Below are 22,677 nucleotides of genomic sequence, written 5' to 3' on the forward strand. Positions count from 1 at the left end.
GCAATTCATGGAGTCCCGCTAGGGGACACTGTTTTGATCAGAGTAGAAGACAACAAGAGAAGAAAATAGCTGTCTCAGTCTGTCGCTGAGACAGACCCAACACAGCAGACGCTATGTGAATACTTTATTCTTTACACATTTAATAGCACTCTCCTTAGTTTGTGAGGTGTAGGCAGTGAATACATTTTTATTTTATATGCACATGTGTAAATGGTTTTAAAATTACATTCTTTATTAATCTCATTAAATCTTAAAACGCATTACTATATTTTTCAATACCGATTACTTGTTCAAGTTTTGTGCCTTTTACAATCAGTGGGATCAGTTGCAATGCATATACGTGAATGATAAAAGTAAATGGCACATTTGTCTAAGGAAATCTAAGGTGTTTCATGAAATGTTTTGTAAAAGATATATTCATTAAAGTTAAACATTTTCCTAATGTTCTTTGCTTCTTTAGACCTAAACAAAGGAAAGACGTATTATTTTGGTTATTTATAGCAGAGTATGGTATAATTTTAATGGTCCAGCCCACTTGACACTTATGTGGCCCACAATGTGAAATGAGTTTGACACCCCTGGCCTAGGCTCTTTTCCTCATCTGGACAATGAGCGTCACAAACATGGGGGGGGGGGGGGGGGAACTTGCAAAAGTAGATGTGTATATTTCTTTTTTTCTGACCTTTTTTTTGGTGCAAAATAGAAAGCATTGGCCCATCGTGAACCAAACATTCAGTATCATAACAGGCAACCGTTATATATCCGGGTAAATGTATCTATTCATTAAACATCAACATATTTTCAACCCCTAGAATTAAATCCAATTCATAAAATGTGCTCACCTTCCCTGGATTTTGAAACGTTGTACCATACTTTTATTTTACCTTTATTTTCCACCATCACCGGATGTTTTTTCTTCTATTTGTTTCACGCGTGCTTTCTTAACACATCTTCATTCCCAGCTGTAGAACAAATCGACATCAGCTGGGTTTGCATCAAGTAGCACCTTGGTGACCAAACGTAGTGGAATTTGAAGCAAACTTAGTCGTGCGTTCTGCAAAGTGAAGGCTATTCGTGCAAACCTGCCAAATATCTCTTTTGTCGCGGCGAGGCACGCGACAAAAGGGCGATAACAGTACATCGAACCCCGGCTAACAAAGAGGTCTTTTTCTCAACGTCAACATTTTTCCTCCATATTCCCTAGTGATGAGTCATGTGTCCGTGGAGAATGTCCATGGTCTAGAACAACAGGTAAGCAACTCGTTTGCTGTTGCTTATGGCGTCATGCGAAGGCAAAAAAAGTATTAGAATGATTTTAGCTTACCGGCTAACAACCGCTAGCGAGATGCTATCTTACTAGCATTGGGTGCGCTTCCGTCAAGGATTTGCCTGACGACAAGTGACGATTGATCAACCTGTGATACGTATTTCTCGCAACATTTATTGACGTAGCTTTTATATTTAACATACCCGCACACACTTTTACCTAAACACGTCTTTTGGTGAAGCGTCATTGGGCTTATAAAATATTTCTGAGTGCAGTAAAGTGATTGCCAAATAACGCTGGCCTCCATCGGCGCGTTCCGGTCTGCATTTGAAACGCACCCGTCCACTATTATCTTCGCTGCGTTTGTTTGCGCCTCGACACAAAATGAAATGGAGGTGCGCTCAAGCTTCGAGCCTGTGAAGCTGGCGTGCTCATATATGCATTTGATAGCGCGACACACCTTGTTGTCAAATCTTACAAGCTTTTTGTACGCGCATACGTTGCGAAAATATTCTGCGTCACTAGCGATGTAGGGAAAAGCATCCGACTGTCACTGTGCTACCAGCCAAATCAAGAAAATAAAGTACTCATATTGCCCAGTTGAATTAAAATAGTGTGCAAAATTGCAGCTAGAATTTAACTTACAAAAATGATTCTGATATTTTCTCTTGGTTGCAATGCATGATGATTTGTAAAACGATTTAATGCGGAATTTAAACCCACGCACTGGATGGAAAATTGCACGTTACAGTTCAGTCCACAAGTCTTGGACTAATGATTTAATTTTTCGTAGTGACCGTTTTAACACCATTAATTTTGACATTGTAACATTGTACGGATACAGTAACGGCGTTCTTGCTATTGAATTAATTTCCAATTTGATTTGGTCGAGGCAGGTGTATGCCGCTTCACTGCAATGTGATTTCGATGTGTATTTTCAACAGTTACCGAGCCACAGCCAAATTGTCACAAAAAGTATATAGTATACCTGTAAGCTTTTGTTAAATTGTTAATTATTATCATTTTATATTTAAGCATTATATTATTTTATGTTAGTTAATTTAATTATATTCTGTTTAATACTTCCTGAAATATTCTTATGTTGCTTACATGTGATTGGGGAAGAAAAGCATGAAGGTGGGTCGTTACCTGTAGGGGGAGTGTTCGTTCGAGAGTTACGAGGCAAACGTTGGAGAAATAAAAAAAGAGCTGTGTTCAAACGAAGTTGTCCTCTCCTTTTTGCCCATTCTAAACTTAGAGCAATCCATCTAAAACCTATGAACCCCTCGACTTACATACCTACTGAAATGACGTGTTGAATAGCATTTGATTGTTATGTCTGACACTGTGTGTGTGTAATCATATCAATATTAAGTATGACTAACTAACTGATAGTATTGCCAACCAGATAATGAGTTTATAATGAGTACATCTTTACTAAAACTTGTCTGTGTGTTTCCATTCCCAGCTTGCTGTCCTAGACTTGAATGTGGGAGACGGACAAGGTGGTGGCACCAACAGTAAGCACTTCCTATGTTCTTATGTTTAATCACACACCCTGCTGATAAAGCAAGGGTTGCCTTGCCTTGGAGATATAGAGGCAGCTGCATGGGGCCATAATGTGGCGCTGTGAATATTGCAGATCGCCACCACAATTTGTTGCATTGAGGATGTTTTTAGGTTTTCATCGAATGTACCTGCCCTATTTGATGATTATTAGAATGAGGCTGATGTCTCTCTCGTGTCTGCAGGAAGATACATTCCTCCACATTTACGGAACAAAGATGGTCCTAAAAATGGTGAGGAGCAGCTATTAAGTGCTTCTTCCAACAAAATACTTCCTATGCACCCTCGAGGTCCCAAGACTCTGAATGCTATGTCTTGAAAAGCTGGCTTGCTGCATTCACTTCACTGCTATCTGGGCTGAACGATTCACCCATTTGGGAGCAAAATTGTGGTCTCAGACAGTGCGATTTTGTGATATTTTTTTAAAGCACTCTTATCCTAAGCTCACCAATCAGACCTGGCTTGCTATTGACGAACAATTCCCACAGACCACTCAACTCTGAGCTCTGTCGCGTCGACATCAGGCTGTCACCCATCATCCTGGAAGTCCTTTTGCTTTCCTGGCTGCTCACAAATACTAGGTGTGAAGCTGTCTTGCTCTGTACGATGTCTGTGGGAGCCGCGCGGTGCGGATCCGCCCCTCTACAAATCTTCGCCTCCCTGTATTACAACTAAGAACTATCTGGAGATGTCATAAGATAACGGCTACAGAGCACACATTCGAAAACCGGAAATGAAAAGGTTACGGCTGATGTCAGTCATGAGGAGCTTGATATCAAAAGTATCTTAACTATTGATGCTATCAGCACTGTTATTTGTGCTTACGTGCACTATTTTGCACCAACGGATTCTGAGTTTTGAGAGTGACACAATTAAGTGTCAAAATTAGTCTATCAGTTTAATCAATTTACCGGTAGGTTTTCTAAGGGACTGTTTTTTTTATTGATTTCGTTGCATAAAAGAAAAAAACACAGTTACATGAGAATGTGAAGGAAAAGAGGCAACAATGAGCTATAAACATGATACTTTTTGACCCTTTCAACAGGAAATATTTTTAACTGTCCCATTTAGACATGCAGTACTTCAAACTAGTTTTTACACTTTTTCTCTCATTACCCTGATATCAATTTTAGGCCATGTCGCTAAGCCGTCAAAGCAGTTGAGTAACAAAAAAAGGATTAATCTACTACGATACACTTATGTGTTAAGAACACATTCATGAATGCAAAATTGAAAGCATTTTTTGTTAATTTATTTTTACAATAATTCTATATTTACATATGACAGCAAGAAGTAGGTCTTTCTTTATTGGATCCTTCCAAAAACCTTGAAAAAGGACTGCCCCCCTCACACAGATTCTCTGTGTGCTTTATTCTAGTGATAGCTTTTAATGTTTTGATGGTATACGGTCATTTTCTGTCCTGCTTGTAAATGTTACTCTACATCAGTGCTTCTCAATTATTTTCTGTCATGCCCCTCACGCCCCCAGGAAGAAGAAAATATCTCCCCCCCCCCACCCTTTGCGTGACTATAGATATGTCATTTGTCTATAAAATTGTTATACAGTAAGTACACATTTGCATAACACTATCCTTATTCATGTATAAGAGAATAAAAAAAATAAATCTGGACCAATTTACAACAAAGAATACCTTTAGTAACTGTAACAGAAAATAATAATAATAGATCACATTTGTAAGCGCCTTTCACAACACTCAAGGACACTGTACAGCCAAGACCAATAGTAAAACACAGATAAAATAATAAATAAAGAAAGAAAGATTTACGGCGGGTAGGCAAGTCTGAATAGGTGGGTTTTGAGCTGGGTTTTGAATAAGGAAAGAGAGTCAATATTACGAATGTTGGGAGGAAGTGAGTTCCAGAGTTTGGGGGCAGAGCGACTGAAGGCTCTGCACCCCATTGTACTGAGACGGGCAGAGGGTAGAAAAAGGTGGAGGGAGGATGATTTTAAGCGCATCTGAAATTCAAAAATAAAATTAAATCCTTATTTAAACTATAAACATTTTTGACTGACCATATCAAACCATACAATACTGAAAAATAAAATTACATAAAATCAATAAATAATAATGCATTCAAACTGATCACCAACATTAATCAAGGAACACAATATGAAAACCTACAAAACAAAAATATATAAAATAATTTGTGCTGTTTTTTTTTTTTAATTTTCAAGGATCTGGATTAATGACTGCAAGTAGCAGTCACAAAGCGGGATGATTGTTGGCAATATTTGGCACGTTTTTGCTGAAAAAAAAAACCTCAAGCGGCTCATCAGCGTGATTGGGGTGTAATGTCTTTAAGTGACACATTAATTTATTTGGCTCCATGCTGTCCGCTTCCAACGTTTTTAGACACGGTCCATACACCGGTCTTTCCTCCTCTACCACTGTAGTCAGTGAAGCCAAGCGCTTCGTCATATTTCCTCGTCTTAGCTTTCGGAAGACCTTCTTTTCTCCGTCTCTCTCCGCCTGTCGACTTCGTTGTCTGCGCTTCATACTCATACTCTGCTGTGTGCAAAGCGCGCATGCTCAGTGCAAACAAAACACAGAGCGAATGCTCCCTGCGCACACTCTGCCAATTAGAGCGTCACTGCCCCCCAATGTAGTGGAGGTGCAATTGCACTTTATTCTAGAGAGTAAAAAATAATAAGCGTGATCCCCGAGGTCAAATGCAACCCCCCCCCCCCCCTGTTGCACTGCAGCTGCCGTGAATCAAATCCAAATTGCAATTTGTCAGAAAAATCACAATTCAGTCTTCTCCTAAAATCGTTCAGCCCTACTTCTATCTCTACAAACTGGCCACATTTCACTTTTGTATTATAGTCGCATTTATAACAGGTGAAACCACTGGTGAAATATTTTTTTCTTATCATAGGAGGAAATGTGTTTGCTGCCAGGGCAGGCTACACCATCGCACCTGCCGCCGCCTGTAAGATGCCTTTCCTCTCAACTTGAAATCGCTCATCATCAATTATTGAGTTCCTGTACTCTCCTTCTTTCTGCAGTTGGCTGGGATGGGGCCCGCGGCAACTTTGTCAATGGCTACCATGACAACCGTATGACTGGCGGGAACACTTACAATCGTGGCCCGCCTCGCATGGAACGGGGCCGAGGGGGCATGGGCGGAGGCGGCTATCGTGGAAACAGAGGTGGATCCTTCAATCCCATCAACCCTGCTCAGTCAATGGGCTTCGGGTTGTATGAAAGCAAAGGTGCTGATCCTATTTGACTGCGTGTGAACATTGATCTTCTTGGTTGAGGAAACTTGAGGCCCTTTTCTTCGTGTATTCTATGACCTTGTCAGACGCTGGCGGTTGGAACACAGCCAAGGATGCCTACAGCAGCTTCGGAAACAATCGCGGAAAATCTGCTTTCTTTAATGACAGAAGCAATGCAAATCGTGGACGGTGAGATGATAGTAAAGTCCTTCCCTTTCCATTTACAGCCAAGCTTGATGACAGTCACAAAATAATGTGGACAAGTACAGTGCAGGCTTGATTTTACTGACACTGCCCAAATTTAGGATTTATTTTATTTATTTTTATTTATTTTTTATTTGTGTTGGAAGACAAAGTTTGAGATGCAAGTAATATTCGGTTATGCCATAACATTTCAGTTCATTTCATTGTGGAAAATGTAGTTGCTACACAAGTATATGGAGTGACAAGCTTGGTCACGGAACAAATTAAACCAATAAGTCAAGATTACTTCTGTAGTTGAAATCCTATTTAGAACTTGTTTAAGGTTGCAGATTCACATTTGTTCGACATTATTGTTCTTTTTTGGCTTAGGTTTGACCATGGTGGGTATAGCGGCGGTGGAAACAGTCGCTGGGTGGAAGAGGCCTGCACTGATGGAGACTGGTCCAAACCAACACCCCTCAATGAACGACTTGAACAGTAAGTCGGATGTTGACGGGCCTCCTAAGAAGAAACGCCATATGTGCTTGCACAGACTCGTCATATCCAATACAACAGCTGTATAATTTTGTGAAATTTGTCATTGTCATGCGCACGAAAAATCCTGTCTCTTGGTAATGTCTTACATCAGGGGTGCCCAAGCTTTTTGACCCGAGAGCTACTTTTCAAGCAACCAACCTCCCCCGATTGACCATTACCGCACATGCATACACACACACGCGCGTGGCACATACTAACGCATTTGTGCATACACACACACACACACACACACACATGTCATGATGAGCAGCAGCCATAATGACCTCTAATATCAGAGAAACAGAAAATCTTTCTTTTAACAAGGGTGTAAAGGAAATCATTTCCTACCTTAGTCGAGACCTGACATGGAGTAATGGGATGCACTTTCGCAGCATGTTAAGTGCAGAAACGTACATGTACTGTTTTAAAATGCTTCTCCTCGTGCTCCAGATTGCCATTCTCCACCAATCCCATTGGTGAATTGCAGATGAAACAAACTTGGAATGAGGTTAAGAAAAAACAAACCTGAGATCGCAATAGCTCGATTTCAAGCTGCAATTGCAGACTACTGACCACTAACAAATTCCGGTGAAGTGCTTTTTTATTTTTTGCATACTTTTTGGTGAAAATGAAACTGATGGAATGTTTAGGGTGCTGTATACACTTACACAAAAATATAAAATATATAATATTAATAACACATTTTTTTCCCCCCATCATGTCGATCATGATCGACTGGTTGGGCACCCCTGTTTTACATCATCCTATGTGGATTTAGGGAGTAGCCTGCTAACTAACTTTAGAAAGCCACATTTTTTTTTAAACATTGTGCATATGTACCTAATTCTCCAAAGACTGGTCAAGCATGAAATATCATGCTTGTACAATATGTACATGTCGTGTTCAACTGTTCCTCCTTCTACCCTCTAGTGAGTTGTTCTCCGGCAGCAACACTGGGATTAATTTTGAGAAATACGATGACATTCCTGTTGAGGCCACTGGACAGAATTGCCCTCATCACATCGAGAGTGTAAGTCAGAGTGGAACGGAATGTGTGTGTTTTTTTTTTGGGGGGGGGGGGCGGCGGGGGGGTTGTTTTACCTGATGTTTTGTTTTCAAGTGTGACCAATTCAAATTGCTATCCTGGTGTGTAGTTCCAGGACATAGACATGGGTGAGATTATCATGGGCAACATTGCGCTGAGCCGCTACACCCGACCAACCCCTGTCCAGAAATATGCCATTCCAATCGTCAAGTCCAAGCGAGACCTCATGGCCTGCGCACAGACAGGTATGAGAGAGTGTCTGAGACTTCTGTGTCTTAATATGCAGAGTCAGAACCAAGCTCTAGATTTTGCCATGTTCTGTGCACAGGTTCTGGAAAGACAGCGGCATTCCTGCTGCCAGTTCTCAGCCAAATCTACGCCGAGGGACCAGGAGATGCTCTGAATGCAGCGAAAGCCTCTGGGCAGGTAGGTACTCCTAGTGTCGACTCTCACCGCAGCAAACAAGGTGAGAATGCAGAGGGAAGGTGCAGTGCAAGTTAATTATGAGGCAAACAACCATTTATCAAGTACAAAAAACTCCAGTGTCCATTTTTTCGATATTTGTTGATGCAATAATTATCGTGACAGCCCTGCACAAATGTTTTCACTTTGTATCAAAAATAACAGAATTGGCCGAACCGTTTCTATACTTTTGGAAGGGAGTGTATTGATATTACAATCTTGATTGCAGTGGGACGATTGATAGCTAATAAGCAAACTGCCACTTCGAGGGCTTACAGTATACCTCAAATTTATGCATCATTGTCCAAGGTGGAGATGCACAATATGCTGTTCTGATTGCCCTTGTGGTTATTTCTTGTCACTTTATCTGCTGTTATATGTTATATGCTTTTTTTCTTTTTACACTGATATTAATCTTCCACCAATAAACTGCTGCTCATTGATTATCATGTAATTATTCCACGATTGTAGGAGAATGGAAAATATGGCCGTCGCAAGCAGTACCCCATTTCGCTGGTCCTTGCCCCTACTCGAGAGCTAGCTCTACAGATATATGATGAAGCCAGGAAGGTAGGTTTTTTCTTATTTAATTCATCCAACTGCACTGCTTTTTGTCGCATTCCTACCCAGCCACTTCAGGTGTGCCCCATGCGTCTGTCCTGGGGCCCCTGCTTATCATCATCTACCTCATTCTCCTTGACGCCGTTTCCTGTAAATTGCCTGGCTGTCTTTGGGCTTGTTCAGAAATGCACTTTGAAGAGTACCTCCACTTGTAATTACTGTATTTTCCGCACTAAAAGGCGCACCTTCCATGAATGGTGTATTTTTTAATTTTTTTGGGACGCACTGGGTTATAAGACGCAATCTAAAACGCATCCACTAGATAGAGCTACACTCATTCCTTTCGACTCGAGAGGCGTTCATGACCGCCTTTGAAAAACGTAAATTAACGATTACAGTACGTCAATGAAACTACGAAAATTGAAAATGATGCATAAAAACAGAAAATCAAGTGAGGAAATCACAAAATAAATTCTATAGCCAGCCCCCCACCCCCCTGGCATTTCCTTCAGCGTAGCTCCAACAGAACGATCAGATGTTAGTTAAATGTTGACTGGAATGTCTCAGAAGTTTTTGTTATTTATTCCTTTGTTGTGTACGTATTCACAAATGAGGAAATCACAAAATAAATTATGTAGGGGGGCTAGAGAATTTATTTTGTGATTTCCTCGCTTGATTTTCTGTTTTGATGCATTATTTTTAATTTTCGTAGTTTCTTTGAAGGAATCGTTGATTTACATTTTTCGGAGGCGGTCATGAACGCCTCTCGAGTCGAACGGAAGAAGAGAAGACACGGAGAATGACAAAGACGTACCTGTATTTGTTGAGACTGAAAACAATTACCGTATTTTCACGACTATAAGGCGCCATTAAAAGTCTTAAATTTTCTCCAAAATGGACAGGACGCCTTATGATGCAGAGCGTCTTGTGTATGTGCTGAGTTCCAAAACCTGACTATATAGAGAAAAGGCGGAAATGACTGTGGACAGGCATGCGGCACAGAAGTCGGCCAAACGGTGAAGGGTGGGCGTGTATATGTACATATATGGAGAGAGAGAAGGCAGACGTGAAAGAGGACAGGCATGCGGGGGAGAAGTCCGCCAATGAGTGTAGGGTGTGGGCGTGTAAGTGGACGCTAAAGGGACGCCCCAAGCAGGTACCAACACCTGTATAGTGTGGCTATGTGCATTGTTGCAAAACAACTTTGGTTTTGGTTTCTAAGAACCCCCGAAAATAAATTCTGCAAAGAGACACGCCTACGAAGCTCAGTTCAAACTTCAAGCCATCGGTTATGCTTTTGTGGCATGCGTGCCCATCTCACAGCAGCGGTGAAAAACCAAGTCAAGCAAATGAACTCTGAGCTTGCCGTTATTCCCGGAGGCTTGACTAAAGAACTCCAACCGCTGGACATCGGCATCAACCGGGCGTTCAAAGTAAAATTGCGAACGGCATGGGAACAATGGATGATCGATGGCAAACACAACTTTACAAAGAGTGAGGGGCAGCGCTGGGCGAGTTACGCCACAATTTGCGAATGGATTGTGGCTGCTTGGACGAACGTGTCTTCTTGCACTGTTGTTCAAGTTTTTGGCAAAGACGGCACATTTCTGTGGAGCCACATGGCAATGAGAGCGACTCTGACAACGAGAGGGAACGCAGCGTTTTTGATAGATTACCGGTAGTTGCACAATTGTTCGATTGTGAAAGAGGATGAGGACTTTGGATTTCTGGGTGATGATTGATCGAAAAACGTGAGTACATGGCCTCACGGAGTTCGGTGAGGCCATGGAAGGCGACTTCCGGACGGCTTCGAGGAGATTCTGGTCCACCATCCGACGTCTCGGGGGGGAAGCAGTGCACCACTAACACTGTGTACAGTGGGGATGGGGCGCTGCTGACTTCGACTCGGGACGATGTGAACCGGTGGGCAGAGTACTTCGAAGACCTCCTCAACTCCACCAACACGCCTTCCTTGGAGGAAGCAGAGCCTTGGGACTCTGAGGTGGGCTCTCCTATCTCTGTGGTTGAAGTCACCGATGTGGTTAAAAAGCTCCTCGGTGGCAAGGCCCCAGGGGTGGATGAGATCCGCCCCGAGTTCCTCAAGGCTCTGGATGTTGTGGGGCTGTCCTGGTTGACACGCCTCTGCAACATCGCGTGGTCAACAGGGAGAGTGCCTCTGGATTGGCAGACCGGGGTGGTAGTCCCTCTTTTTAAAAAGGGGGACCGGAGGGTGTGTTCCAACTACAGAGGGATCACACTCCTCAGCCTCCCTGGTAAGGTCTATTCAGGGGTGCTGGAGAGGAGGGTCCGTCAGGAAGTCGAGCCTCAGATTGAGGAGGAGCAGTGTGGTTTTCGTCCCGGCCGTGGAACAGTGGACCAGCTCTACACCCTTAGCAGGGTCCTCGAGTGTATGTGGGAATTCGCCCTACCAGTCTACATGTGTTTTGTGGACTTGGAGAAGGCGTTTGACCGTGTCCCTCGGGGAGTTCTTTGGGGGGTGCTTCGTGGGTATAGGGTACCGAACCCCCTGATACGGGCTGTTCGGTCACTATACCACCGATGTCAGAGTTTGGTTCGCATTGCCGGCAGTAAGTCGGAATCGTTTCCAGTGGGGGTAGGACTCCGCCAAGGCTGCCCTTTGTCGCAGATTCTGTTCATAACCTTTATAGACATAATTTCTAGGCGCAGCCGAAGCGTTGAGGGGGTCCGTTTTGGGGGCCTCAGTATTACATCCCTGCTTTTTGCAGATGATGTGGTGCTGTTGGCTCCTTCAAACGGGGCTCTCCAACTCTCACTGGAGCGTTTCGCAACCGAGTGTGAATCGGTTGGGATGATAATCAGCACCTCCAAATCTGAAACCATGGTCCTCAGTCGGAAAAGGGTGGAGTGCCCCCTCCGGGTCGGGGGGGAGATCTTGCCCCAAGTGGAGGAGTATCTTGGGGTCTTGTTCACGAGTGAGGGCAGGAGGGAGCGAGAGATCGACAGGCGGATCGGTGCAGCGTCTGCTGTGATGCGGACGTTGTATCGGTCTGTCGTGGTGAAGAAGGAGCTGAGCCAAAGGGCGAAGCTCTCAATTTACCGGTCGATCTACGTCCCAACCCTCACCTATGGTCACGAGCTATGGGTCGTGACCGAAAGAACGAGATCCCGGATACAAACGGCTGAAATGAGTTTTCTCCGCAGGGTGTCCGGGCTCTCCCTTAGAGATAAGGTGAGAAGCTCAGTCATCCGGGAGGGGCTCAGAGTCGAGCCGCTTCTCCTCCACATCGAGAGGAGCCAGATGAGGTGGCTTGGGCATCTGATTCGGATGCCTCCTGAGCGCCTCCCCGGTGAGGTGTTCCGGTCATGTCCCACCGGTAGGAGACCCCGAGGAAGACCCAGGACACGCTGGAGAGACTATGTCACCCAGCTTGCCTGGGAACGACTCAGGATCCCCCGGGGAGAGCTGGAAGAAGTAGCTAGGGAGAGGGAAGTCTGGGCTTCCCTGCTAAAGCTGTTGCCCCCGCGACGCGGCCCCGGATAAGCGGTAGATAATGGATGGATGGATGGAAGTATGCATTTAAAAAAAACAAAACACCACAGCTCTCCTTTTTTCAGAGCTCCAACAAAAACGTATTTAATAAAGCAGCGACACAGTTCACTGAACCTACAGCAAGTTAGAACATTGTAAGCATGTCTCCAGCGAGGAGCCATTTTTGGGTCGACATATTACTGTAATGACCATACACAAGGCGCACCAGATTTTAAGGCGCGTGGTGAGCTTTTAAGAAAATAAGACTTTTTGGTGCGCCCCATAGTGCGGAAAATACAGTAGTTTCCAACAATTTCCAATTAATTTGCACTGGTGCACTCTGAATAATTTAATGACTCTGAGGTTCCGAATGGTCGTAGTGAACCAGTGCACGGTCGGAACGCATTTCTGAATGTGCCCTTGACCCCTGGCTAGTGGAGTTTTGAGATGCTTTCGAACTCATTGTCCTCAGACGTCCGTTTTTTCAAACGGCTTCACCTATTCTAAATTTGCATTGAGCTATATTTTTGTTTCTTATGCAAAATTATGTTTTTAGTCTTGTTTATGTACAGTGTCCTTGACCGCCTTGAAAGGCATTTACAAATAACATGTTTTATTATGATTGTGTTCTAGTTTTCATACCGATCCAGAGTCCGCCCCTGTGTCGTGTATGGAGGAGCAGATATTGGCCAGCAGATCAGAGATCTCGAGAGAGGATGTCACCTACTGGTGGCTACCCCGGGAAGACTCGTGGACATGATGGAGAGGGGCAAGATTGGACTAGACTACTGCAAGTAAGATCATTATGTGGAGTAGAGCTCTACAAGGGAGCTTATCATTGATGTTTGTTGGTAAGCTGGTAGGGGATGCATTACTTCAGATTTTCAGGTGGCAGTAACATGTTGAAAGTTGCGCCGATGTCGACTTGACGCTGACGACGCCATTGATTTTATTCAGTAGTGATGAAAATCTATATTCACTGAAAATGGATTGCGCTTACTGAATTTACGCAGAACATGCAAGTTAGAACACAAAAACATGGACGTGGGCTGGAGAAAGGTTTGCCCACTGTGGTGTCCAGCCAAAAGAAAAAAAACCTTTCACTTACTGTGCTTGCTGAGAGGACAGTCAGGTGACTCTTGCATAACTTTGAGGAAAGCTGTGCTCATTGTATGCCCACCAAAACAGCAAATTCTGTATGGTGGGAATTTTCCTGTTTTTGTTACAGGCATTTGGTGGAAAAGATTGCTGTTAGTGTTCCTCAAGCTCTATGCATTTCTAGAGTCAATAAATAAATAACATCTTCTCCAATTTACACCCTATGGACAACAATTAAAGTGGTCAACAACAAATTTTAATTAGAGATGGCTTTATATGCCCCAAAAACTTTCTTAAGTGTCATTTTTTTGTTCTTAGTTTGATCTGGAAAAGATTGCACTATGTGTTCTAATTTATAGCTATGCTGTTCCAGAAAAAAAATCCACCTGTTGCTGAGCCTAGCCCTAATTCCCATCTATTCCAAAATATATTGCCATATAGTTTTTGTTACTATATTATTATGAAAACCCGATGTGCTATATAAAACAAACAAGGTCAGAATCAGTGGCAAAGAATAGTCCAGAAAACTTTGCATGAATCTCTGATTTAAAAATAAAAAAGTAAACATGTTTTGACCAGTATTGTTGACTAAGAAGTCAATCACCCAATGGCTTTTTTGTTCCCAAATTCCTTGACCAAATGTATGCAGTTCCTTAAAAAGTATTGTTTTATTTTCTAAAACTAATGCCTTAATTATACTTGGACTTCAATTTAATCTTGCTTCATCCAAAGGTCTTAAAAATGCCAGAGACGTGATAAACATTGCCATATTTCTTTTCGAAATAATTTGACAAATCACTATAAAGAAGTTTCATACTATACAAAATGATCATAACAGTTAAAAAACGGAACCGACCCCATCTGACTTTGGGCTCGAGTCAGACTCCACTCTTGAGTGGTTCCCAGCCAGTCACAGTCCGCACGTATGTAGTGACAGGCAGATATTCATACTCCCTTTGTCACCGATGCTGCCTGCATAGATGTCAGACAATAAACATCCATCAGTGGCGAGAGAAAAAATAAAAAGAGTTATAGCAAAACGTTAGGTATCTTAAAACGAAGATTTAAAGGAAGTCGAGTGGCATGACTTAAGTTGTTTGTCTTTGACCGTATATTTATTATTTTTTTTAGTCAACAGCTCGACATGTGTTTTTTGCTATAGGTACCTTGTCCTGGATGAAGCGGATCGCATGCTGGACATGGGCTTTGAGCCTCAGATACGTCGCATCGTTGAACAGGACACCATGCCTCCGAAAGGCAACCGGCAGACCATGATGTTCAGCGCCACCTTTCCCAAAGAAATACAGGTGTGTGCGCCGTGAATGAACCGTGAACCTCTGTTCCACGTGCAACTTTCATGTTCCCAATCTCACTGTGGGGCAAAACCTGTAACTCCTGCTTGCCCCTTTGCAGATCCTGGCAAGGGATTTCCTGGATGACTACATCTTCCTGGCAGTGGGACGAGTGGGCTCCACCTCAGAGAACATCACTCAGAAGGTGGTTTGGGTGGAAGAGAGCGACAAGAGGTCTTTTCTCCTGGACCTGCTCAGTGCCACAGGTGAGACGGTCAGAACGCGTGATCGGTCTCCTGTCCCAGCCGTAACGGTACACGCAAACACCCGCTCGTGGAAAGAAAAAATAAGGCACACAACGTGGTTGCTGAACTGGTGCGAGGGCCAAGAGCCTTAGTTGGTGATGATGGTTTGGTGTGGTTTTATCCCAAGTCATCCCCAGCGAAGTGCAGGACAATGCTGGAGAGAACATGGAGAAGCCTGGTAAGCTCATTACAAGAGAAACTCATATCCACAACTCTTATCCTTTTATTATTATTATTTTTTGTAATGTCAACTTTGCCTACCTGCCTGCGATACTCATCTTTGTTTTGTTCCTCATCGGTTCCGTGCATCCTGGCATGAGTCGAATCTGTAGTTAAACATGCCAACAGTTACTATGACAAAATTCATCAGTTCGACATGTTGCTTTTTATCAGTGGTCATACCTATTATTGCACTTATTTTGATGTATTTCTGCTTGTGTTTATCCATACGTCCTGCAATGCATGTTTGTCATTTGTCGTCACCAATTGAGCAGCCATAATAGTTGAACAAAGCTAGATGGCTAGAAGAATGTTGTTGAAACACAATCCTCACATGTGTTGTGAAGGTTGTTGCAAGTGAAATATTGGAGTTAATTTTCAGTTGTTTCTTTTCTTTTGGCCGATTAGGCAAGGACTCACTGACTCTGGTTTTTGTGGAGACCAAAAAAGGCGCAGACGCCTTGGAGGACTTCCTGTACCGGGAAGGGTACGCCTGCACCAGCATCCATGGCGATCGTTCCCAGAGGGACCGAGAGGAGGCCCTGAACCAATTCCGATCTGGAAAGTGCCCCATCCTGGTGGCTACAGCTGTCAGTAAATTTTGAATGTAGCAAAATGGAGCACAGCATGCATATGTTTTAGAAGCTTCCGTTGCTGCCACTCAGGTTGCAGCTCGTGGTCTTGACATCTCCAATGTGAAACATGTTATTAACTTCGACCTGCCAAGTGACATTGAAGAGTATGTTCACCGCATTGGACGCACAGGACGAGTAGGAAACCTGGGTAAGATTATTGCTTGTGTCACTAGGCGGTAAATAGTGAGCATACCCATGCTTTAAACTAGTGTTTCGCAACTCTCATCACCTTGGGAATTGCATTTTCCTATTTTCGCCCAGCCGCGACCCACTTTTACAGAAGAGCAATGAAGAACATGAATTGTTCAGAAATAAGTTCATCATATTTATCAATGCAACACATGCTTACATGTTCAAAGAGCTTTTCAGAACGCCTTATTAAGAAATGAACATAACTTCATGTACAAAAAGGAAGAAAAAAGCTACCATCATCTTAAGCCAGGCGTGGGCAAACTTTTTGGCTCGGGGGCCGCATTGAATTTTAAAATTTGACAAAAGTGCCAGGTCAGCACAAGCTATTGTACATTAAAAAAAAACTGTTTTTGTGTCGACAGTCCATATCAAACATCAACAAAACAAAAGCATGAACGTACTGTATTAATATACTTTTTAAAAGACAACAGTGTTGTTGATGACCTATTTTAGCCTGTGCATTGCTGCAGATGGGTTGTGATAAGACCAGTAGAAGTAGAGCGATACAGAGGTCCAAGATGGTCGATAAGATTCCCCCGCCCCTGTTCTGCAACTTCAAGTCAATGCGCCACCTGGCGGTGAAATGTCTGTCATTACAAGTACAAATAAAGTGAATGCAATCATTCACATCGAACCTTAATTGTGGACCAACCTTCGGTGGGCCGGATTAAAAAGACCAACGGACCGGATCTGGCCCGCGGGCCGTAGTTTGCCCACCTCTGATCTCTTGCTCTTAGAAAAGTCTAAATATTATTTGATCAAATTCAAGTCAAGTCCAACCTAGGATAATTCCCTGGTCAGCTGGTCTTTTTTTTTTTGTTTGTTTGTTTTTGGGGCTTATATATGCAAGTTGGCGGTGTGCTGTCACTAAACTACACTATCTTAATTACATGAGCTATTTGTATGCAAAACGAAGTGTAAAGGAACCCAATGAAATGCATCAAGTAAACTGAGGGTGCCTTCTTATGCCTCATCCCACACCATTCATAACCTTGAAACATCATTGCATGTCAGTACCATTGGGAACCCGTGTCATTTTTTTGGACTACCTCTTTGCAACCCACCCATTCAGAGTCTGCGACCCACTTGAGAATCTCTGCTTTGATCAGATGATCACAGCCTCAACGATATCAATAAGGCTTGTTTTGCTTCAGGACTGGCCACCTCGTTCTTCAACGACAAGAATGGGAACATCACGAAAGACCTACTGGACATCCTGGTGGAAGCCAAACAGGAAGTTCCTTCATGGCTCGAGAGCCTAGCTTATGAGCACCAGCATAAGAGCAGCAACCGTGGACGCTCTAAGAGGTCCACAAACACACCGTCTTTCCTCGGATAGATTATGATTTGGTGGACACTTGCATGCAGTCCAAAAAAATAATAATCCATTCATGCTTTCGTCAACGTTTCCTTGTTTGGATTGCCTTTGAAGGTTCGCTGGTGGTTTTGGAGCGCGTGACTATCGTCAGACGGCCGCAGGAGGCAACGCCGGAGGCTTTGGAGCACGCGGTGTTCGGAACCAAGTGGGACATGGAGGAGCCCGTGGCTTTGCAGCAGGTGCGGCTGTGATTTTGGTGGCAGATTTAGTTGTACAAGAGTATGCTAGGAAAGCGCCAACATTGCCTCCGTCTTTGCCGCAGGTGGCTTTGGAACCTTCTACACAAGCGACGGCTACGGCGGCAACTACTCGCACTCTCAAGTCGACTGGTGGGGCAACTAGACGTTCTCTCTCTCTCATCCCTCCCCACTCAGCTCTTTTCCTTTCTCAACTCTGCTGTCTTCATCCCATCTGCCACCCTAGTCAACATTTAGAACCTATGTGCATGCGATTATAAATATACCGTACTCATAATACAGCACCCCCACGACATCCCTGGACAGTGTAATCTAAATTTAAAATCTCACAACACACGGAAAAGCGATTCTTCCATTTCCATTTTACTAGATTCCCGCCGCGGGACACTTTCTTTGTGGCACTTTTCATATTTGAATTTTGGCTCCATGTTTTTTACTGCCTTCACTCAATTGCAAAGGCTTCCAGTGAGCCTCTCCGCACCCAAGTGTCATGTTTGTTTAATGCATGTCCGGCGTCTGAAGGAAGAAAAAAACCAAAAGAACAGCACTGAGACATGAAACAAATTCCAATATTGGAACTGGCTGAGGCCTCCATTGGTAAGAGAGGTCACAAATCTTGCTCTTAGTCTTTTGTTTTAACCTTTTCTTTTAATTGAAGTGCATATGTGCACAGGTTTTGGTAAGATGTCCGAGGAGACCCAGAAAATGATGGGATGGAATTTGGATTGCGAGCAAGTATTGTTGCCCATTACTTGAAATGTCAGCTAACAGAATCATAGGACTTTTATTTTACTTGGCAAAAATAACAACAAGATCATTTGTTTCTGTACTGTGCCTTTCAGAATTCGAGCATTGGCTTTTCTTAGTTCTGTTCTGTGAGAAACACACTTTATGTCATGTATGGGTTTGTTATCTTGATTTCTCTTTGGAAGGAAACAAGCTAGACTTGAACTAAATCAAACCTTGGCAAAACAAAACAAAACAAAACTAAACTGAACTCTGTAAAACTGCCATGAGGAAACTCAAACGCGGTTCCTCATGATCTGATCCGGTTCTTAAAAGCATCAAACCTCTCGCGGTAGGCTTTGTGCTTCTAGAAATCACATGTCAGTCCTGCAGCTCTACTTTGAGCTTGAAGTCAAGAAGTTCCTCGCATAGTTGCCAAAAGTTGGTATTTCAGTAACTGGGCTGCTGACGAACTAAGCAGTGCAGCAAACTCAAAGGATGTGGGTTTTTTTTCTTTCTTCCGCACCCCTCTTCAATCAAATGCAGACCTTGCTGACTCGGTCAGGATAATAAATTCCAACCATCAGTGCCCATGTCTGTTGTGCCAACTCTTGGCATTCCTATGCTCCCGGGAACCTGACTCTGCCTCCACCCACAAACTTTGAAGCCCTTTTTGGCCAAAAGCATCTTTCAAGGGGAAACCCAACTAAAAAGACTCAGAAATCCAAAATTCCCTGCTCACTCTATCCTGGAGAGTCATATAAAGAGTTTTCTCTTTAAAAAGAAAAAAAAAAGAACATCATTCCAGTATTGCTTTGAGTGTTTTGGGATTAGTTGCAGTCGGGGATGAATGCATATGCAATGCATCGGGCCCAAGTGTTTCCCAGCAGGGCAGCAGAGGCTTGAAGGGGAGTAATAAGACAAACATGAGAAAAGCGATTGTTTCCTTTTCAAGTTATGAGATGGGGCCCCGTCAGTTTTTCCAAACTGCACTGTGATAATGGCGATGATGATGATGATAATGAGCCACATGGCGACTTGCCCCGCTAGACCTCAGAACACAGTAAAACGAGGATTTGCCACATTTGCACTCGGCCCTGCTGTGGAACCAGGCCATGTTTAAGAAACCTCCACCACCTTGCGTTGGGAGTGTAGCGGCAAAAGTCAACGTGCAAATTTGTTTTATTTACATGTAGATAACCTGTAAATGGTTGAAAATTGTTTGAGTGGAAATCTGCTTGGTCACTCAGTACTGGGATGGACGCTGTCCTGAGAGAGAGGAGTTCACTGGACAATTTGATTACAATAGATTTTCTCGCAAAATTGCCCACGCAGCAAAAAAAGTGGACTCAGACAATTGGACATATGCAAGTGTTGTTGTTTTTTTTTGGTCAAGCAATTTAGACATGCAAAAACAAGTTAAGCAGGTTTTTAGTTGATGCTGATTTGTTCTTTTTACCCCCTTTTGTGTACTTGTGTGTGTGAGAAATTGTTTTTGTTTTTTTTTAATCTTTGTTACACTGGGAGCTAGTGTTGTGTAGTTTGTTGGGAGGTCACATTCAATCAAGTAAAAAGTCCCTAAAAGCAGCATTTAGTTTCCGGGCAATGGGAGAGCACATGCACATCATAATGAATCCCATGAAATGAGGTTCTCCCCTTCTCTAGCGGCGAGATGAGATGTGCTCAAGGACAGACCGATTCTGTCTGCATGTTGTTTTTATGGGCTGAATTTCCAGTCTTTGTGGTTGAGCTGCAGTAGGTTTTGACCTGAGGGGCTGTCATGTGAGTGCTGCTCACTTGATACCGAGTAGACCGTAGGCTTGCATATGACAATCAGTTCAGGACTTCATTGTCGTTTCATCAATCATGCCCCTCTGGAAATAAAAAAAGGTTTTGGTGACACCTTAACACGCCTGTTGGCTGTTCGTCACCGTGCCACACACCCCGCCCACTCACAATTAACATCCAGAGTTCATTCAACAGAGATCCTTTTGTGGTCGGCATGCACTTTGCTGTCATGAACACTGACTTGCTCTGTGCCTTGAAATCCTTCCTTCCAGACTGAAGCGTGTGGGGACTCGGTGTTGCCCCGCACGCGCACACACGTGTACCTCCTACATCACTTCAGCTTCTCATAAATATCTAAAACCAGTCACCTAACATTGTTTATGACCAGCAGGTTGACCCTCTGGTTTTAGCATTTAGCTCTAAGCGCTGATTGCACAGTTTCTAGTATTAGCTGGGGTTTTTTTTCTGCTTTTCTGGGTCTGTCGTTTCCATCCGTTGATGAAGATTGATACGTCACACACAGCCTCCATCGCAAATCATTTACCTTTTGATGCCTTAAATTCAAAACAGATAGTCAGTCCTAACAAAAGTGATTATAAGTTATACTTGATGCTGTGTTACCGTGGAGTTCTTTGAATCGATAGCACCACCACGGCAGAGAATTCAGCACTTGTGTGAGAACAGATTCTTGAGACGAGGATGTTTGTGTCGGGGAACAATGGTGCTATGCTCCCTTTTCTGCGGCCCGCAGGCTTGCATTTGTAGAAAGACTGAACACGCTTTTACCAAGTTACACAAATGTCTTCTGTAGCACAGGTCCTCCCAACGCCTCGCAAGAGGTCCATGTGAGGGTGGGTCTGTAGTTGCCAAAATGACACCTCCTTCGTGGTATAAGAAATGTGTGTGTATGTGTTTGTGTGTGTGTAAGGGAAGGATGTTACAGATGTGAAGCTCTCTTTGCGGGGACCCTGTTTGAGTTGTAGTTCAGAACAGCAGCAAGATCCAGCTGATTGCACCCAAAGTTCTTGAATCTACTTTCGCTCGTTTGTGTAATTTATCAAACATTTTTGAGAAATATTTATTTTTATAAGCCTAGTGCAAATGTTTAAAAAAAAATAAAGAAATAAAAAAAAATAAGTGACTTGACCAAAAGACAGTGAACAAAAACACTGGCACATGAATGTTGAATGTCATTGGTATGAGTGAAAATTTCTATTTTTCTGGGGTAGTGTGAGCTTTTTAATAACGGCGTAATGAGGTTTCTCGGAGTACGTCATGTCACATGCTGTAATGGCACACTTTTACCATACAATTAGACCTCAAACGGCATCAGCAATCACTGGCCTTACAACCGAGGTGACATATGGCGAGAAACCGATTACCTTGAAAGTCTCATTGGACTCAGTATCAGATACACTAACCTGCTTGTACAACAGGTTCCGATGCCAACCATGATGATGATAATAATACAACATTAGCAGCCATTTTCAATTGGCCCCAAAAAATTATAATTTGAGACAATTCCACTGAATATGCCAAGGTTTGGATTAAATTGTAAGACTCAAACAAACGTTTTGTAAGAAAAACCCACAAAAGCACCAAAAAAAAACCCCTACCAAGTACAAACATGTCCAGATTTGCTCCAAGTCAGGTTTTTTTATTTTTATTTTTTGGTGTTCATTTGTTTTGACACTTTTCCTTCCTGTTGATACCCTTTGTGTGATTGTCTATCAAGTGGAGATGTTAAGTCTATAACAGAAAATTAACTGTGGTTCTATCGCCATGTTGTTGTTGTGATCTGCAAAGTTTCAGGCTAGGCGTTTTCATGCGCTCACTGCTGAACATCCGGCCAGTCAGGAAATGGGCAATCGATGTATGATGCCTCGATTTTCTTGTTTGCCGTCACAGCTCCTCTGCCTCTTTGCACCAGATCGTAACGGGGCCACAGCTCATTTCCCCCATTGGTGGCATATCAAAGATATCCAGCCTTTTATGTTCCAGATTTTGCAAATGTAGTAAGTTCTTGGCCCCTCAAGTTGTTTGCAGAAGGCAATTTGGGGAAGAGAAAAAAATACCTACACTACAACACGCAGACTGAGGTGACTTGGCGACAACAAAAACTTTTTGGTTTTATTTAACTAGATGATTTCTAAAATATGTTATACTCCTAATGCAACGAAGTCTGATGTTGTCTCCAATGTTGACTAGCCAGAGAGTTGAGCGTGGACGCATGGCGCCACAAGCCTGCTAGTTAGTGTTTGCTTTATGTATTAGTTTAGCAGTTCTGCATGAAGAGGAGCACTACACTAAGGAAAAACAGTAGTGTGCATCCATTGTGATTTTACCACAATTAAAGGTTTGGATTTGCAAAACTAACCTTCTGTTCCTTTTTGCCTGTGTATGCGCTTGAGAAAAGCTATCAAGTGGTTGTGCAATTAAAATCAAGTCAAACATGTTCTTTGCAATATCTTCGA

At 43.1% G+C, this 22,677-nt stretch overlaps 1 protein-coding gene across 4 annotated transcripts; it reads left to right on the plus strand.

Moving 5' to 3' along the window:
* The first annotated feature begins 918 nt into the window (after positions 1–918).
* Positions 919–22,252, plus strand: LOC127595427 (ATP-dependent RNA helicase DDX3X-like). Of its 4 annotated transcripts, XM_052056919.1 has the most exons (20): positions 920–1,251; positions 2,736–2,787; positions 3,019–3,066; positions 5,732–5,785; positions 5,862–6,068; positions 6,161–6,263; positions 6,648–6,755; positions 7,725–7,824; positions 7,949–8,084; positions 8,168–8,265; positions 8,773–8,871; positions 13,007–13,167; positions 14,634–14,778; positions 14,885–15,029; positions 15,196–15,246; positions 15,696–15,877; positions 15,953–16,070; positions 17,269–17,422; positions 17,547–17,671; positions 17,755–22,252. In XM_052056919.1, exons 1-20 carry the CDS (start codon positions 1,207–1,209, stop codon positions 17,832–17,834), a joined length of 2,211 nt encoding a protein of 736 aa, XP_051912879.1. In that variant the 5' UTR covers positions 920–1,206; the 3' UTR covers positions 17,835–22,252. The 4 variants fall into 4 exon arrangements, with proteins under 4 accessions (XP_051912882.1, XP_051912879.1, XP_051912881.1 ...); XM_052056921.1 differs by lacking the exon at positions 15,196–15,246; XM_052056920.1 differs by lacking the exon at positions 3,019–3,066.
* Positions 22,253–22,677: the final 425 nt, after the last annotated feature.

Source organism: Hippocampus zosterae, chromosome 2, assembly GCF_025434085.1.
Source record: "Hippocampus zosterae strain Florida chromosome 2, ASM2543408v3, whole genome shotgun sequence".
In the NCBI taxonomy this organism is placed as follows: Eukaryota; Metazoa; Chordata; class Actinopteri; order Syngnathiformes; family Syngnathidae; genus Hippocampus; species Hippocampus zosterae.

Bases quoted from the DNA above. Each gene is read 5' to 3' on its own strand.
- LOC127595427 (XM_052056919.1), top strand. From the start codon at position 1,207: ATGAGTCATGTGTCCGTGGAGAATGTCCATGGTCTAGAACAACAG. The intron at 3,067-5,731 runs GTGAGGAGCAGC...TTCTTATCATAG, and splicing joins CAAAGATGGTCCTAAAAATG to GAGGAAATGTGTTTGCTGCC. The intron at 6,756-7,724 runs GTAAGTCGGATG...TCTACCCTCTAG, and splicing joins CTCAATGAACGACTTGAACA to TGAGTTGTTCTCCGGCAGCA.